At 36.2% G+C, this 19,235-nt stretch overlaps 1 protein-coding gene and 1 pseudogene across 2 annotated transcripts in view; both read left to right on the top strand.

Annotated features, from left to right (window-relative positions):
- The window catches only part of Agmo (alkylglycerol monooxygenase), a 317,387-nt gene that overhangs the window by 108,274 nt on the left and 189,878 nt on the right, over nucleotides 1-19,235 (top strand). For both annotated transcript variants that reach the window (XM_005076213.4, XM_040743229.1), the window contains exons 4-5: nucleotides 2,522-2,625; nucleotides 16,319-16,414. In XM_005076213.4, coding sequence (XP_005076270.1) covers nucleotides 2,522-2,625; nucleotides 16,319-16,414 — 200 coding nt within the window. The remainder of the gene's footprint in view (nucleotides 1-2,521; nucleotides 2,626-16,318; nucleotides 16,415-19,235) is intronic.
- LOC106021616 lies at nucleotides 3,441-4,485 on the top strand (annotated as a pseudogene).

Genomic DNA, 19,235 nt, shown 5'->3' with positions numbered 1-19,235 from the left:
TGTGTGTGTTTGTGTGTTATGCACCATGTTCAAGCAGGTACTCCAAGAGGTCAGAACAGGACATTGGATCCCCAGGAACTGGAGTTATAAGCACTTGTGAGCCCCTTAGTGTGAGTGATGAGGAAACCTAGGTCCTCTGAAATAGCAGCAAGTGTTCTGAACTATTAAGCCATCTCTGCACGACCTGAAACTTTAAAAATGTTTAAAATGAACAGTCAGTAGTATAGCATATATATTACATTAGAGTTCAGCTAAATGAGCAGAATTTTTGGCCACTTATTAAACAAATATATATTTATACAAATGTACAGTTTGGCACTGTAAATAAGCATAATTATTTCTAATTATGACATTGTAAAAGTCTAATAAAATGTTATATGAACATAAAGTCTACAGTTTGCTTATAGGAAAAGAAAAAACATATCTATTGAAAGGAAGGTATATTTTTATTAAATCTTTCCACATAAAAACATTTTCCTAAATAATATCACTTTTCCTTCCTTAATATTTTATTTCATTTATTAGAGCAAGCAATTTACCACATCAAGCATTATGGAAGGTAAACAAAAACTTAACTATTAATTTTTTCCTCATTCATTTACATAAGAATTATTGGAATCATTTTCTGAAAAAAATATATTTGTGTAACCATGCTTAGAAATAATTTGCTTCCAAAAAGCTGAATATAGACCATGCAAAAAAAATCCAATGTTCCCTATCCTTTTCCATTCCTGGAAAGGGACATAGGTGAGCCAGTGGGATCTTGTTACTGCATGCTGTTTGTGCAGCTGTGTTTCATTGATCTCCAGCTCCTGTTACACAGTTTGTGATGGGAAGTAACGCTTTCAAAACAACTACAGACCCAGGTCTTTAACCTCAACCTTCATGGACTCTTTGTTCCACCATTACTTCTGTGGAGATTTCAGGGACGCTTACCCCTCCTTGAGCTGATATTCTGGTTGTGTTAGGATCAATATTTGGAATCAAATATTAGCAAATCAAAAAGGACATGTCTATTTTTAATCAAGGCTTATTGTAAGTACAGTATTCTAAAGTGTTCGATATTGAGTTGTCTAAGGAGAAAATGGTGTTTAGATGATTTCAAGGGCTCAGTTGGTAACCAGTTTACAAAACTTAGGAAATTTGTCAAATTTATTACACCTTAAACAAAGACCACACACATCTGAAGATACAAAGAAATAGCCCTTACAATTCTCTTCTATGTAGCTATATATGTAATAAATAAGGTAGAAGTTTGGACCCTAACCAGTTTCATATGGTTTCAAGTACTATGTCTGTGTAGTTTTAAAAGACCTTGTGATGAATTACTTCTCATTCATGCAAAATAATTCTTGAATTTCTTGGGGACAGTGAGTTTACTAGAAGTGATTAAATATTTAAAACAATAAATAACCATGATTCCAATAGTTATTGGAAATACTTTTCTTGCTTGAAATGGCAGCATGGCTTGTGAGGGTGATTTTAGTGCCTCTTGATGGGATGAACAGTTTCAACATGCTTCTCTGTTTTGAGGACACATGAACATTGTAGGCAGAGTTTCTTTCCATCCAGGTTTTGTCACCCTTCAGCTCCCAAAAAGCACACATAAACATATTAATTATTATACTGTTGACCGATGGCTTGGGCTTCTTATTGGCTGGCTCTGTCTTAATTGTTAACCCATAACTACTAATCTATGTGTTTTCACATGGTCTTGGCTTACTGGGGAATGGCTGGACCTGTTATTCCTTTGGCAGCTACATGGAATCTCCTTGTGGTCGTCTGTCTGCCTTCCTTTTCCCAGCATTCTCTTCATGTTATTGCCCCTCATATCTTCCTGCCTCTACTGGTCAAACAGTGTTTTATTCATCAGCCAATAAGAAAAACATATATACAGAATGACATCCCCCATCAGAACACAGTGTGAAGTGGGGGACATCTTGGTAAGCTATGAGAAGAACCACGTACAATTGACCTGCATGTGCATAAAAGTATACTCTTAAGAGATCAGCATCAAATATTGTATGGTTTGTTTATTCTAACAGACAGCTTTTCAGATATGTCAAAGGCAATCATGAAATGATATGGTATAATAGTTCATTATAAACCAATTTCTCCCATTGGAGAATTTCTCTTTAATTAGAAATGTGTTATCACAAACTGAAAACTCATCAATTTCCATTTATTATGTTGTTACAACACTACACATTAGCTTTTTTGATCTGTGATATTGTAAATTTTAGCAAAGAATAAATTTTGGATGTCATTTCATTCATTGGTGGTATATAATCGGGTCACACAGTGTGTCTATTATTAGTTATGCATCAATTTTACTTATTTATTATTTGTATATGGTGTGGTTCAAAATAAAAGGCTTCAAGGAACTTCATCTTAACTATCATTTTGTTGACTATCCTTTTCTGAGATTCCAGGCTTCTCATCTGCTCTTAGCAGAGCAGAGCTCAATTGAAGCTACTCTCTTCTCATTCTCATGACTTGTTTTAAACCATGTGTTTTTCAGAGATTAATATTATTTGGGCTGCACACCAAGCACACCACAGTTCTGAAGACTATAACTTAAGCACAGCACTGAGACAGTCTGTCTTGCAGCCATATAGTTCCTGGGTAAGTTGTGGGAAATTGAATAAATATGAAAATATTTGCCTTTGAAATCTCATGTTTCCTGCTTTCTCCTGTTAAAACTATTAGAAGGTGTGTTCTAGGAGCTTCTTTTTTCTCCTCTTAGATGTCTGGCTCTTTTATCTTTAGAAGGCCAGACATCTAAGAAACAAACATTCTTTCCAGAAGTAAATTTTTGTTTGGTGTGAAGACATACAACAATCTAAGAAAGTACCTGTCCATTATTACTAATTTTTAGGAATAATCTCAACCAAGAGGTGTACATATATACAACGAGGTTTAGTTCAAATATTTTCAGACAGAAATATTTTAGACACACATTATATTTTTAAGTTAAAAACTTCAATTTTCAAAAATCTTGGAAAACTACTGTGAAATTTCACATGTTATAGACTTGGTCTCCTAAGGTGAGAGAATGGCACTTTTTGGGATCTGATCTACTTGAAAGTCTTTACTGTTTATGTCAGTTGGAGATACGTCTATGGAGGGATTATTGGACCTCAGTTGCTTCCTCTGATTTTTTATTTGAAAAGGTGATTGCTAAATATCACAGACATGCATGCTGTTGACATCTACCATGAAGGTGCCCTACATAAAGGGGTGCCCTCTCCATTGCTGTGCCACACTCTGTATTTGAAATATCTAAACCTGTGGACTACCTGAACTTATTTTTAGAGATTAGTTTTTCTCATGTACTTATCTGTAGTGATTTCATATCATTTACACTCTCTCTATGGGCAAGAGATGTGTTCATAGATACTGTAATATATACAAAATATAGTAATTCTAATTATAAGACGATGGGATTAAATCTGCACTTAGATATCAGAGAGGGTAAAGGAGCATATAGATGAACTCATCTATACATCGATGCATGTATGTAGAAGAGTATAGATGAACTTATTGGCCCTGACACTTGTACAATTGATTTTTGTATCTATATTGTAAGTGTTCATTACCTTTGATGATCATTCTTCAGTTATCATAACATTTTATCTTTGTTAATAAGTTAATAGTTTTGTTATGTCAAATGTTATCCAGAAACTGAAGCTTCATGATGTTTATTATACAGCTGATAAGCGGAAAGTTCAAATCTTAACCAGGTGTGTTTCAGTTGAGAGAAAATATGCAGTTTGGGTACTAACCTAAATAGCAGAATAGGCAAATAAGACCTATAAGCCTGTAATGATACAGTTAACGAGCATAACATAAAAGACCCTTCTCCTAACTGTGTCATAGCAGAGACCGCCTAGGTTAATATATGCCTTAATTTCAGATTGATGGAGCAAAATACTTTGAACTGAGAGGCTTAAAACAACATTACAAATGTATTGTTTCAGAGTTCTAGATGCTAAATAGCCGTGTCTCATGCTTCCAGAGTGGTGTTACCACTGAGGTCTCAGGGAATGTCTACGCTATATGCTGTTCTAGGCTCTTGTTTTGGGAGTTGATAAAGAAAACAACCAGTGTCCAAGTTTTGACTTCCTATGTGCCATCCTGCTTTTAAATGAATGTGTACAATGGTGGCTGAATGCCAAGTCCCACCTGCAATGGTGAAGTCACTGCACAAGTTTCAGGATATTTCTAATGTTCTTTGACAGAGTATTGGTCAAAAGAAGTGGAGCCAAATATGTTTCCAAAGGTGGCAGCAGCTTCCAGAAAAGTCTAGAGGAAGAGCATTGCAAGAAACAGTAGTAGTTATGGTGTCAAACATGGAAGGAAAGGGTAGAGAGAATCAACCAGTTAGTGTGAAAGTTGAACACAAAGTTCTTCTCCCAGAAAATGGAAGAACCAAAGTGTCTCTCATTTAGAGATGGTGAGATTCTTGGAAAGCAGGTGGACTGAAATCATTGTTGAAATGGTGTCACATGAAGCTGCCCATTCCACTGACATTCTGAACTATTTTATCATCTACGTAATTTCTGCACCTCCCTTTTATAATAAACTGATGACATCCATCGTCTGAAGTTTAATTCCACTGCACTGTTGTAAACATTTCCAAATAAAATAATATAAATAGAAAATGAATGTGTCCAAAGTTAAAAATGAGTGCAAATCCAAGCAAAATGAGTTTGACACTTATCTATTCCCCAAAGCAAAATGTTTTCAATTTTTCTGCCATAGACAGAAAAGAAGTCTGTTGAATTAGGAAATGGGTCCTAGGAATTTCACAAGTTGCTATTTGTTTGGAGAGAGGTGATGGAGGAGCTCACACTGTAGGAGAGGTAGAGTACCACTGTCTGGTGGGCCAGCCTCCAGCACTACAGGGCCTTGAAAGGAATCCACTGACTTGGAGTAAGTTAAGAGTTTTCTGTTTCAGGGGGTTTAGGATATAGACACACACTCTCTAGAAGGCTTCCTTCTTTATTCTCTGTTCTTTTCATGTTCTTTCTGCTATATTTTTTTCTATAGCTTATATAACCCAACAAAGTTTTTCAGGCAATATAGTAATTTCAATGTGGTTATATTTTGTTTTTCAAGTGAATTATTACAAAACGAACTGTAAGAAAAGTGCATTTTCCATACTCCATATGTGAGTAAACATTTTATTAATTACATTGAAAGACAAGTTATCCCAAAAACCCATGTGCATTCATACCTAAGTAACTTGTTTTAGATTAACCATGTGGGCAAGCAAGTTATTCTTCTCAGTTAGATGTTTTACTGGCAGCCTGAATTTTGTAGTTACAAAGAAAGGGCCAATTACTTTATTACTTATCTTGAAAGGTAATCTCATAAGGAATCAAAAACCTAAACCTTTATATATGGAAAACAATCAGTCAGCTCTACTTTAAATCTTTAGGGTACATACTCACTTATTAACAGATTTTTATATTAGGTGATTGAGGGCAGTAACAGGTATAAGGAATTAATCAACACCTTTGATCATCTACCAAACCTAGTACGTCAGCCAGTAGTAATTGAGTTGCTTTGTTCTTGTTCCCTGACTTGAAAGAGTTCCACATTCAGCTATGTGCCTTTCTAAAACTTTCCATCGTCTTCTTGGGTTTTTCACCTCAAAGCTACTCAAAAAAAAATCTTAGTCTGGGCTGGTGGTCTATGGTGGTGCATGCCTTTAATCCCAGGACCTGGGAGGCAGAAGCAGGTGAATCTCTGTGAGTTCGAGTAGAGGGCTTAAGTCAGCCTGCATTCTTAACAAGCACTTCTGTATTTCTTCCTCTATAGATTGAAATCAAAGGCAGATTTCAGATCTCCTCCTTTTCCTTGATACTATCCATACAATTCCTCATCAGCAGTTGTAAAGGCCTATTATTGAACAGTTACCAAAGCAAGCACATATTTTAGAACAAATAATAAATGAGTCATGTCTTTGAAAAGAAAATTGGTGTGTGAAATGAGTAGCAAATTAAGCTCAGAGAATATTTCTTTCACATTATTATGAAAATTAGAGTGGCAGACCTCTCAAGTGAAGCAATTAAAGATAAGAATTCAATTTTCTAGAATTTCTAACCATGGCATTTGTATTTTAAAGACAATTTTAAGTCTCATGCTACCTACATAAAAGTGCTACAATTTGTTGAATACTATTAAACTGAGTGTCATTTTACATCTAATATACTGCTATATATGGTTTAGTACACTTCTTTAATTTCACATTATACATGTTAATGCAATTCTTAGTATATAGGGTAAAATGTATTTAGATCCATACCATGGATATCTTATAATGTATAACTATGTAAGAACAATTGTTGACAAATATTACTTTATAATGTGTTACATTTGTCTATAATGGAGAACATTTGTTTAAATTATGCACTTTAATGTTGCAAATGATCAACTCTGTGAAGCTGTGTCAGGTTGCCTATATAAAATACATGATTGGTGTAATAAAGACCTGAATGGTCAATAGCAAGGCAGGAGAAAGGACAGACAGGGATGGTAGGCAGAAAGAATAAAGAGGAGAAGAGATCTTTTTTTAAATTATTATTTTTTATTTAGGTTAGAAACAATCTTGTTTCACATATCAATCCCAGCTCCCTCTCCCTCTCCTCCTCTCCTGCCCTCCCCACCATGTCCCCCAGTCCCCTACTCAATCACCACTCCGATCCCCAAAGAGGGTTAGGCCCTCCATGGTGGATCTCCAGTAACTGTCATTTCATCCAGGGCAGGGCCTAGGCCCTCCCTCAAGAGTCCCAGCTGAGAGAGCCTCCCAAATTGTGGCATGGGCACTCAAAGTCTATTTGTACACCAGGGATAAATACTACCCAAGACCCCATAGATTACCTAGGCCTCCTCACTGACACCCACATTAAGGGAGTCTGGGCCAGTCCTGTGCTTTCCTCACAGCCATCAATCTGGAGTCCAAGAGCTCCCCCTTGTTCAGGTCAACTGTTTCTGTGGGTTAAACCAGCCCAGTCTTAACTCCTTTGCCCATTAGTTCTTTCTGTCTGACACTGGATTCCAGTTCAGTGTTTATCTGTGGGTACCTGCCTCTGTTTTCATCAGTCACTGAATGAAGGAGAGATCTTTGAGGAAAAGATCTGGAAGCGAGAGAAGGAAGAGGAATCCAGGGGCCAGTCACTCATCTACACAGCAAGGCATGGAGTAAGAAGTAAACAAAGAATTCTCCTTGGTCTTAATCACAATTCAAAGTCATCAATCAGGGGTGAAAGCAGAAGGATCAGAGAAGCAAATCAACCAGCAGCCATCATTCTTACTTCTAACAATGCTCAGACCAAAGGGTGTTCCTATTCCTCTGAATCTTCAGACTGAATCTCAAACTAAATTCTCAGACTGAATCCATCTCTGAATTCTCAGACTCCCTCCATCTCCACAAATCATCAGATTTCTCTGAGCTCCTGTCTTCTCCTGCCTTATATTCCTCTTCTGCACAGCCACATCTCTCAAGTCTCCACCTCCCCAGTGCTGGGATTAAAAGACATGTGATCCCAAGTGGAGGGATAAACTTTTTTGTGAGTTCTGTTTATCTTTTAGAAAGATTCAGTCTGCCTAGGCTGGCCTTGAACTCACAGAGATCCCTTTGCCTCTGTCTCCCCAGTACTGGTGTTAAAGCTGTGTACCAATACTGCCTGGTGTCTATGACTAAATAGTGGCTTAGCTCTGCGCTATGATCTTCAAGCAGTTTTATTTGTTATAGCATAAACAAAATATCACCACAGAAAGGTATACATAAATAAAGAAAGATAAAAGCCCAGAGGCAGAAGCTAGATGGGACAATTTAAGAAAAACTGGCTAGAAATAAGCCAAACAAAGGCTAGTCATTCATAAGTAAGAATAAGCCTCCATGTGTGTATTTATTTGGTAGCTGCATAGCAGGCCCACCAAATACCAAAGAGCCAAAGAGTAAAAACAACCAACTACAAACCACCACTTCCTTTTTGTTATTGTTATTGTTTTTTGAGATAAGGTCTCTTTATAGCTAAGACTGGCCTCTACCTTATATAGAACTGACTAGCCTTGAGTTCATAGAGATCCACCTGCCTCTGCCTCCTAAGAGCTAGGTTTAAAAGCTTGAGTCACCAGATCTAACCATCATTTTCTAACTTTAAAATAGATGATAGTTGTAGAATCTATATTGAATTCATACATAATGAATAGTTGTACATGTGTTCAAAAAGTCAAAGAAAACCCAGGAGTAGGACACAAATCTGCAGCTCCAGAACTTGCCAGCATGAAGCAAGATTATTGTCATGATTTCTAGGAAAACTTGGGCTCTATAGAAATTACCAAGGCAGTCAGAGATTCACATGAAGATTCTGTCTCAATAAAATCAAAGTAACGATGTGAAAGAAAAAAAAGACTAATTTTATAAATAGGATAAAACAGGAAAAATTATAAAAGGTAAAAATTGGAACAGTTCTATAAGAAAACATAGTATACAGCACGAATGGTTTTGGAGTGAAGACAATAGGTAATCATGACCTCAATCAAATTTATCATCAGTAGTAATACCATGGTAATAGCCTCACACATGGTTATATATAATGAGAATGAAGTTTTACACCCCCCCAACTATGAACCTCAACCTCATCATGAGAGAAGACATGGACTGTTATAATTTTGTTCTGTTGCTGTGACAAACACTTTACTCCATAGTAAAGACAACATGGAAGAGAGGAAAGGATTCATTTCTTATAATTTGAGGTCGGTACATCACTGAAGGCAGTGAGGCAGAAATGTTGTCTCCTGATTGCCCCCAAGCTCATTCTTAGTTGGTTTTCTCTGCAGGCTAGAATTGGCTGCCTATGGATAGTACAACCCATGGTGGGGTGTGCCTTCCCTATATCAGTTAGCAATCAATACATTCCCCTATATTGCCCTCAGAACACTCTGCCCTAAGCAATTTCTCAATGGAAACTTTCCTCTTAGATAACGCATGACTCAAGTTGACAGCAAAAGTTAATGAGATCACATTCCATACACAAACTGAGGACAAGGCAATACACTTAGATGTAGTACTAATAATAAAACAAAGAGACAGATATTGGGGTTCAACCAGAAGATCAGAAAAACAATGCAACCAAGCCACCAGAGAGCTCTTGCCTTTACCAATGTTCAGACTGAAGGGGGAAACCCACCGAACCTCAGACTGTGTCTCCAGACTGAACTGCTCCTAACCAAATCTCAGACTACTATGCTCTCTCAATGTGGCTTAAGACTAATTGTCAGCATAAGAGAAGCCACTCCTATCTTATATACCGCTTTTGTGCTAGGATTAAAGCATGAGCTCTGTTCATCTTTTAGACTGATTCACTCTCATGTAGACCTGAGTGGCCTTGAACTCATAGAGATCCATCTGCCTGTGTCTCATGAGTATTGGGATTAAAGTTGTGTGCCACCACTGCCCAGCTTCTATGACTAACTAGTGTGGCTTGCTTTTTATTCTGATCTCCAGGCAAGTTTTATTAGATCATAAACAATAAATCACCACATTTAGCCACCTCGTCTTCAATATAAATATCACAACAAAGGGGTATTAGAAATTATCAGAATAATTAAGTGAATGCTGCATTCTGCATAGAATTTCCAAGCAGAAAATCTAAATAACACACACACACACACACACACACACACACACACACACAATAGTGACATCTAAGTTTAGTTGAAAATAGTATTACTTAGGTGTGGCAAATATAGCAGAGTAATATATCATTTGTCAACAATAGAGAAAATTGGGTGAAGGATTTTAAACAATATTATGCTATTTTGAAATGTCTATTATAAACATACATCTAGTAAATATAATAAAATATATAGCTTTTAAAAAGAACAAGTCCACATACATAGATTCATTTTCATATTTAAAACTGCTGTAGATTATATCTCTTCTCTATGAAAGAAATTGAAATGAGTCATGAGCAATAGACATTGATTCCTAGGCTCCCCAGTTATCATAAAGATCAATGCATCAGTTACTTTTTCACTCACCATTGTTCTAAAACATTTTCTGTGTGTCACTTCATAATCCATCCATCCATCACTGAACATAACAGGTCATCATTTGCATTAAGTAAAACCCTTCAATATTTTGAGAAAGAATTTAATAGACACCTTATCACATGTGGTGTCACCTCTTTCTCTAATTTCATATTTACATAATAAAAGACACCCAATAAAAATTAATATTTAAATATCAGTTCTCCCAATCTAATAATCCATAATATCCAGATATTTCAGTTCTCTGCTGTTACCTTTGCCTAGAACACTATCATTCCTCTAAATCTGGCGGCTGTCGCATTCAAGATTTACTTCAGTCACCACCTCACTTCAGTGACATTGCTCAGGTCTGTTGGTTTTCATGTGGTTGTGGTATTTCTTTTTGGATACCTAAAATCGTTGTACATATTTATTGTACATGTTTATTATTTCATGTAAATTCTGTTTTCTTTCATTTCAGTTCATAAACTTTAAGAGAAAGTGTCTAATTTATTTTCACTGCTCATCTAGCATGAAATACATGGTATAACTTGATAAATATGTGTTATATAAATTAAATGAAACATTTTATAATTGAAAAAAATAATCGTGATGATGAAAACTTCTTGATAAACTAATTTAGGGTATGATCTTACAAAATGATGATGGCACAAGTGTGAAAAATTAAGTTTAAGATATTTAAATATTTAAATATCAACCTAATTAGACATCATGACTTATACCTTATTTGTATTTTGAATAAAATATATCTTAGCATATATTTTATATATGAAGCCAGCATTGGGAATAAATTAACAATCTACCTTCAAATAGCCAATGATTCTCTGAAAGGCCCAGTAAATTAGTGAAATATGCACTTAGCTTAAATGACTTTCACTTTTATTAAAACAGATTTATTAACAGTTGATATTAGAGCTAAATTTCATATGAATAAAGAAAATGTAAATAAATATATTAGCTATCCAAAAGTGGTAACATTTACACACTACTAAACAAAAGTAATATAGTTACTGAAATATTTTAATATACATTACATAACATGTAAGTATATGATACTTGTGCAATCCCTGATAATAGTAAGTAATATTTAATATCTTTAGGAAAGAATAAATAAAGGAATCTACATCTCTGATTTAGTTTAGTTGTCACTTTGAACCAATCAATCAATGTTTAAGTCTTAGTGGTCGGAAACATGAAAAAATGGCTCTTAATATTTTCTCTGCTTTTGTATGTGGTCCATTCAAGGTCACCCTAACTAGTGATTGAGAAGTTCTTTGAGACATCTCAGGTACATTTCTCATGCATGATATTGGGTTTGTTGTATTGCATACAATAGTGCAGGATTCTTTTTATTATGTCTAATAATCTATGTAGTAAAGACTATTTTTCATTGCCAGAGTTGAAGTTACAGAAAGATAAATGTTTAGGAGTAAAGGCAAAAGAAGCTACTGATTCTGATGTAGCACCTGTGAATGCACTAGGAGTCATAATCTAACCTGACTCTTTACCAGAAAAGGAAAGCATGCATGGACACCCATGAAGCAGAGACACTCTGAGCCTTGCCTCAAAACTCAAAGACATCCCTCACAACTGCTAACCAGCACTTGAAGATGCTCAAATAAAGCAGACTGTTTTATCTTTGACTCTTCTGATGTCAGAGCCTCAAGCATAGTACTCACACAGGACATGGAATGATGTTGCAGCTTGCCAAGTCATTTTTGAAATTTGCTTTAAAAAAAAAACCTCCTTCTCTGGTTTGACATTTCTCTTCACAGCTATCTGAGAGTTCTTTCAAGCCCCCACAGTGTAGGACAAGCCAAGAAAGGAGCCAGGCATAAACCAGCCTCTTCTGATTGTCACTTTTGAGAACTGCACAAGAGGCAAAAATCATCCTACCTTAATCACCAGTTGCACGTTCTTTTCCAGCCCAGTTTTCCATAGACACCATTTTCTGACTGATCCTGGCATGACAGCCGAGCCTGGGGCTGATGTGGTAACTAAAGCAAGCTTGAATTTCTAAACGTTTTGCTTTATTAGAATGGAGTCTGGCAAATAAGCAGCTACTATTACGAATTGGTAGGTTACTGTCACTGTCGTTGAGTCAAGGGAAGCTTCATGCTTCATGCTTTTCCAAACTTGTAGGAAGAGTAAAAGTTGGCTAAGAACAAGGTTGTAAATGGAATGTTATGTAGAATAAAATACTGAGAAAAGCACAAAATTTGGGAGAAAACAGTAATTTTAGGGAGGGAATAGCCAGTAAAATATTTGAAAAACATTTATTTTTATGTGGCATCTGACAAAGTATTAGAGATTGGTGGCTTACAATGGAATGGATTTCCTCACAGTCCTTTAGGTGGCCAGTCTGAAGTCACCTATCTAGGAATAGCTTCTCCCCTGAAAGCGCTGAACCCCATTTCTAACTCAGCCTCTGCTAGTTTGCTGGTAGGGGCCTCTTTATATGTAGACACAGTCTCCCCTAGCTTTTTTTTATCTAGCCTTCCTCCGTGCATGTCTACCTTAGGCACCTGTTTCCATTTTTGTAAGAGCATCGGTCCAATTGAATTGAGCCCTGGCCTAATTGACTTAATCCTCTTTAGTTGGTTGAATCTGGAAATGTGCTATTTTCAGAGAAGCTCACATAGTCACACCATTCAGCATATTAAAGTATGATTATGTCTAAAATGTAGTATGCATGAGAGACTGGGAGGGAACAAAGGAAGCTGAACAGATATGGGAGCAGAAAGACTGCTATCATTAACCATTTGGCATAGCAACTGTCCTTCAAGCCCTGTTTGTTCCCAGCTCTGCCTGGGCCTCCTTTCTATCAGTGGTGATCTCAGGATCCTCATCCCCATGACAAGCAAACCAGCCTGCATGCACCGTTTTGGTCGGCTTTGAAATTCTTGGGGCATGACAAAATGATTCCTCTATCCATATTATGCACACTCACCACCAGACATTGAGTCCTGCAGCTGGTTCTGATGTGAGTGGCTTCCAGTCACAGAAAAGTCCCCTCTACATGCTCAGTAAGCCCTTCAATAAGCATGAAACATTGCTGGTGTCTCCTTTCTGCCCTGGTGAAACCTACAATTTCAGTTCCTTCAAGCTCTATTCATTAATGCCTCGTGAATTTTTAAAGACTACTGAGAAATGTGAACCTTGTGCTATTTTCTCTTTCTATGAATTAGCAGGTGATCATGTCTTCATACTCTACTTTAATGACAATATCCATAACTCTTTAGTTTAGTCCTTAGGTTTACCACCACCCTGCTCCTCTCACTTTCTCCCATGGACATCTTTAAAAGTGGATTTTTTTTTTTTGGTTTTTCGAGACAGGGTTTCTCTGTATTGTTTTGGGGGCTATCGGTCCAGCCCAGCCTCGAACTCACAGAGATCTGCCTGCCTCTGCCTCCCGAGTGCTGGGATTAAAGGCGTGTGCCACCACCGCCTGGCTAAAAGTGGATATTACATGTTACTTTCTGTCCAGTTTCCTTACAATAATATTAAAATATTCCCATCCCTCATATAGTCACTCAACGTTTTCTTTTCTTTATGTATCCTTTCTAGTTTTCTTTTCTATATCGGGAAACTTTAGAGACTGATAAATGGAAGTTATCCATTATTTCTTTAGGAAATACACACTCCTACCAGACCATCTTGGTTACATTTGCAGTCAACTTCCCTTTCTCCGTGCCAGCTGTCCAGGCCTCCCACAGTCTAGGTTTCTTACAACAGTACTTCCAAAAACTGCAACAATGCCACAAAACTTATAATCGTCCCATATGCCATTTGTTTATTACTTCAAGATGTCAACTCCCAACCACTGTTCTGGTACTGGCTTTTAGTAGCGTATATTACCCTCATTTTGTATCTGTTGGACTGAGACTATGCTTTGCTTTATCCTCATTGTGTCCTCATACATATAGTTCTATAATAACTCTATAGTATATTACTTATCTCGTAGAACATCCAACCTAATGTAAACAGTGTCATTTAGAGCTAAAGAGCCTTGGAACTCTTTGGTGTGAGGGCAAGGAAGAAACTGACCTATTTAGTCAAGTGGGTCCAATGTCTGCTGTCCCAGGTCCTAACCAGATATGAGGAAGATTGGGTTTTCAGTCCAATCATTAAGTACATTTAAGGACTTATGGTAGAAGAAGGAGTTAAATTATTTGTAAAGTATGTATGTAACTGGATCCCAAGATTGGAGACAGAAGATCAGTGAGCTGGAGCTGTAACTCCATTAATAAGCACCGGACTTAGATTACCAATGCTTAGGATTTGTTCCTTTGACATGAGAAATCAAATGCAAAACAACATAACCAAAACAAGATGAAGGAATAGGATGAGAGGAGGAGAAAGTAAAGAATCTTCATAGTTAAAACATATTTATTACTTTGTTTTTAATCAAGAGGATTAAGATCTTTTTCTCCTCTATTTTTTGTATAATTTGTTTCCTTTATAACATTAATCACAAAGAATTATCACTCAGTATACTAATGTAAATTACTCCTCAGGGTTTGATTTAAATCTTAGAAAAGAAGTCAATTTTAACTAGGCACAATGATGTACATCTGAAAGCCCAGCACTTTTATGGAAAGGTAGTTAGATTTCTAGTTCCAGTCCAGCCTGAGCTACATAGTAAAAACTGAGAAAAACATAAGACATGGTATTTGCTTAGCATGTACCAGGCTCTCACATCAATCCCCAGGGGAAAAATAAAATAAAAACTGAATTAAAATTCATGGTTTCCTCTTCTTTGTAAGTGTAAGTCCATCATTGTATCTATTAATACATAAGACTCCTGGCACTTTTTAAAGGCAATCTAATCCTGTGGAAAACTCAAATAAATAAAAAAGCAATAAAACAATAACACTGTTATACAGATTAACAGATTTTGGTTGAAATGAACAGGAAAAGGATCTGAAAGAACCAATTACGGAACAATCGTGAGTTTAGTGTGGCCACCATTTTATGACAGCTCTTGTTATCATAAGAGATTATTTCTCTAAACTTTGGCTTAACATAATGTACTCTGAGCACTAATCTGTTAGATGCTGTCTTTACAAAATGTTATTTATTCAACATTCAAAATATTTATTTCCTATTTAATTTTAGTAATGCTTTATATCACACACTATCCATATCATATGATACTTTAGAATGTTTGGAACTAACTGGATGGCTAGATTTCTAACTTTTGTTTGTACTATTAATTTGAGGAACCCAGAGGGCCAAAACATTTTTTAACCTTCACAAACAAGTCTATAGTGAGACCATGAACTCTTGAATAAGATATCTGTATTCCTTTATTATTTAGTAATATGACGTATTACTTCTTTATCTACTGAAAATAATAAAACAGATCCTGCTTGCAAATGATAAGATAAAATATTTTAGGTATTAAACTTAGAAAAGTTAATAATAATTTTTATAAATGTCTAATTTCCCAAGCAAATCCATTGCTAAATATCTTGACAACAAAAGCTTTATAATAATTCAGCAATTAAATTGTAGCAATTGGAAGAAGTGTTTTGAAAATATAAAACACTTTAGAATCATGGATTGTATAAAATCAGAAATGTGAGGGAGAAATGAGATTCTCCTGATACCTATTTACTTCTTTGGTTTTCCTTCAAAGAAACTATTCTGATCACATGTAACAGCTCACAGGGATAAGTCACACTTACTAGTCAGTTCTAAGCAGTTGTAGCTTTCCACGGCATGGACCTTTTCATCTCTCAGAAAATCTGGACCCTTAAGACTTGCATGCAGTATCCTCACATTACACTTCCTACCTTAGTAACTTTGATGAAAATTTAAGAGAGATTTTACCTTTAGTCAATCATATAAGCACTAAAATGGAAACCACATTCTACTCTTTCAATGTGTCGCATACTTTCTTTTATTATTATTTCATTTTATTATTGAAAAATGCCAGACAATAATTGAGCATTTGGGAGTGGTCAAGGTACAAAGGCATGCGCATTAAAATTGTGCTTCAATAAAGTATTTGTGCATTATAAGTAATCACTCTACTTCCAGGAAACACATCTAATCTTTCCATAGTAAGGGAATAACATGCAGCATATGATATTTTCAGTACACAGATTTGCAACCCTATCACTATGTGAAAAATTAATATTGCAAAGTAAACATGGGAAATTATGTTATCTGGAGAAGGACCATTTACAAATCTTCTGTTGAGGACTCATGATTGTAATGTGACGTAGAGTTTTTTTTTCTCTAAAAGGTTTTCTACTCCCCTTTGGCCCTCTTCATACCACCTCCAGTGTTTGCTGCTCATATTCAATTCAATCTCCTATACCAATTTTGGATCCACACAGAGGTAAGGGTGAGTGTGTGTTTGTGTGTGTGCTAAAAATCTTATACTAAAACAGCCTCAAGCAATGTCCTAGAAATGTACCAGCAGCTGATTTATTGTGTAAGAAAAAAATCTTAAGTCTGCCTTCTTTAAAGAGAAACATCTGTTCATTTTTATTCCTTTTATTCTGAATATATATTGCAAAGTTTATAAGATGCAATGAAGCCAGTTGGTCCCAATTAAATAAAATAATTTTGAACTATTAAGTACCAAAACATTTTAATACTATTTGCTACAATATTTCGCTGTATTACAGTTCATTAAACATTACTAAACAAGAGATGTTGAAATCCATTTCAATTTAGAGATAGAAGTGTGTGTGTGTGAAGATCACTTGAAAAATGTTTAGCATTTAAAGAAATTAAAGAAATATTCTTAGTGATCTTACTTTAATTAGAGTTTGTGTTTTGTTTAAACTTGTTCAATACATTGTTAGGTGTTATTTTGTTTTCTCTAGAAAACAATGCAGAACTTCTCAGTTCTATAAACTTTCAGATCTTTAGTCTTAAATGATTGTCGATACATTATTAAGCAACCATCTAGATTATCAACTATTTATCTTCATTTTGCTGTTAAGTATATAAATATCATAGATCCCAAAAAGTACTTTATGCACAGGGGAAATCTTTAAAACATTTGCATTTACTGGCAGCCTTTTGAAGTTCCAACAGTGAACATGTTGATAGGTGGTAAAGTGCAGTGCACCACATCAGTAGTAACAGCTGCACCAGACACCAAGTCTTAGCGTAAAGAAGCATCGTTTCATTGTCTGCAGTATTTCACACAGTCACAAAGCTTCAGATAGAGACACCATTGCCCTGACTTTGAATATATGTGTATTATTTGAAGATCTGTCATGAAATACTATTTGTTTTATAATAGTTGACATACATCAAACAAGCTCATACTGCAGCCATTTGAAAGAGTTGTCAAGGCCAGTTCTGACTCTAGAGGTCAAAGACCAAATTTATTTAAATCAGTGAAGGAAAGCATCGTGCTGATTTACTCAGAGGGGTTAAAGGAGAGTAGCATTTTTACAACGGCTCTGCCTGAGGTCATGCCTTGTGTCAGGCCCAGTATTAGTTAGGATATGGAAAGATGATTTGTAAGGAACCAACGCCTTTCCTGTGTCTCTCCAAGAAATCCTTGAGCCAAGGTTCATGTGCCTTCTCAAGGAGAAACATGTAGACCAGAAGACAGTGGAGAATTATTTAAAGATCCAGTTGAATAGCATTACGTACAGCCTGTCATACGTGCGGCATGTCATATCTTTGTAGAAACTTTAGCAAGCAATGTTTTTTTTAGCTGAATTGCATGAGAGAAAATCCCCATTTAATAAACTTATTGTTTGAGTTACATTAAAAGCTGTGAATTCATTTCTGAAAATTTCCACAGCCTGGAAATTTAGACAACATACTTTCATTTGTTTACAAGTAAGAGAATGATTCAAAAAGAAACTCAAAATGCTGATGGCAGTGGTGGTTTCTGAATAGACTTCAGGTGGGGGAATTTTAATTTTATGTTTAGTCTTTAAGTATTTATGTATTTAATTGTGTGTGTGTGTGTGTGTCTGTGTGTCTGTCTGTGTCTGTGTATGAGTGTATGTATGTACACCATAGATGAAATGTCTATGGAGAGATAAGGAGTGTCCAGGGAGTTAGAGAGTTGTTTGCCATCATTTGGATGCTGCTGGGAACTGAATCCCAGTCCTCTGCAAGAGTAATCACTCAGATATCTCTTCAGCCTCCATGGAGATTTAATTTAAAAAACTATATTTTCAACATGTGCTAGTCCTATTTTGTCAACTAAAAGTTAAGGTAGCTGAATCCTCAAGCCTGACAATTTGGGCTTGATCACCAAGACCTACATTGTAGAATAAGAAAACCTGTTTAAGCAAGTTGTCCTCAGACTTCCACATGAGCCCTAGGACACAAGGGCAATACACAGAAAACACACACACGCACACACACACACACACACACACACACACACACACACACACACAATGACTTTCATTAAATGTTTTTAAATGTTACCACACATATTAAAGGCAAAAACTACAATCATTGGTTTCTGTCTACAAAGTGTGCTCATTAAGACTGAAAAGCTGTTAGCTTGTTGCTAAACACATCCTAGGTTCTCGCACACCCTAATATCACAGGATTCCATTCAAAGAAACCTTGTGAAAGACCCAAGTATTCCAGTGTTGGCCAGGTCACTTGGCCCATTCACAAACAGAGGTGTTCTTCTCTGCCTTCCTTGAAGTCCAGTTCTCACAAAAGAGGAAGCTCGTTAAGGAGACACTTGCTTTTCCCAAAGGGAAAAAGCCACTTCCTTCAGATTAATATGCCTGATGATATCATGCTTGATATTTTTTATTGCTTACCTGTGGATTCTGCTAGCCAGGAAACAGTAGTATCTTATGTCAGTCTCCTTTCTGAAAGTTCCAAAAATCCTCTTCTTGCTTTGGAAGTCTGTTCTGCTATTCTTTTTTTTTTTTTCTTTTTTTTTTTTTTTTTTTTTTTTTACTTTTGAGCAGAGAATACAAGGTTTCACTTTACATGGCTTTCAACGTCCTGGGACTCACCATGTAAACCAGGCTGGACTGGAACGCACAGAAATCCACTGGCCTCTGCCTCCAGGGTGCTGGGTTAGAGGTGTGCACACCATGTCCAGCTGTTGCTAAGTTTGTGATGTCGAAAGATTTGTTTAATTCTCATGGACCTAGGGTGCTGGCATCACAACCTTGGTGTGCTCTTTTTCTGAAAATGCATGAGTACAGCAC

The sequence above is a fragment of the Mesocricetus auratus genome, unplaced genomic scaffold, assembly GCF_017639785.1.
Source record: "Mesocricetus auratus isolate SY011 unplaced genomic scaffold, BCM_Maur_2.0 Super-Scaffold_15014, whole genome shotgun sequence".
NCBI classification, from domain to species: Eukaryota; Metazoa; Chordata; class Mammalia; order Rodentia; family Cricetidae; genus Mesocricetus; species Mesocricetus auratus.
The sequence above is the reverse complement of the archived record's forward strand: the minus strand, read 5'-3'. Positions and strand labels throughout refer to the sequence as shown.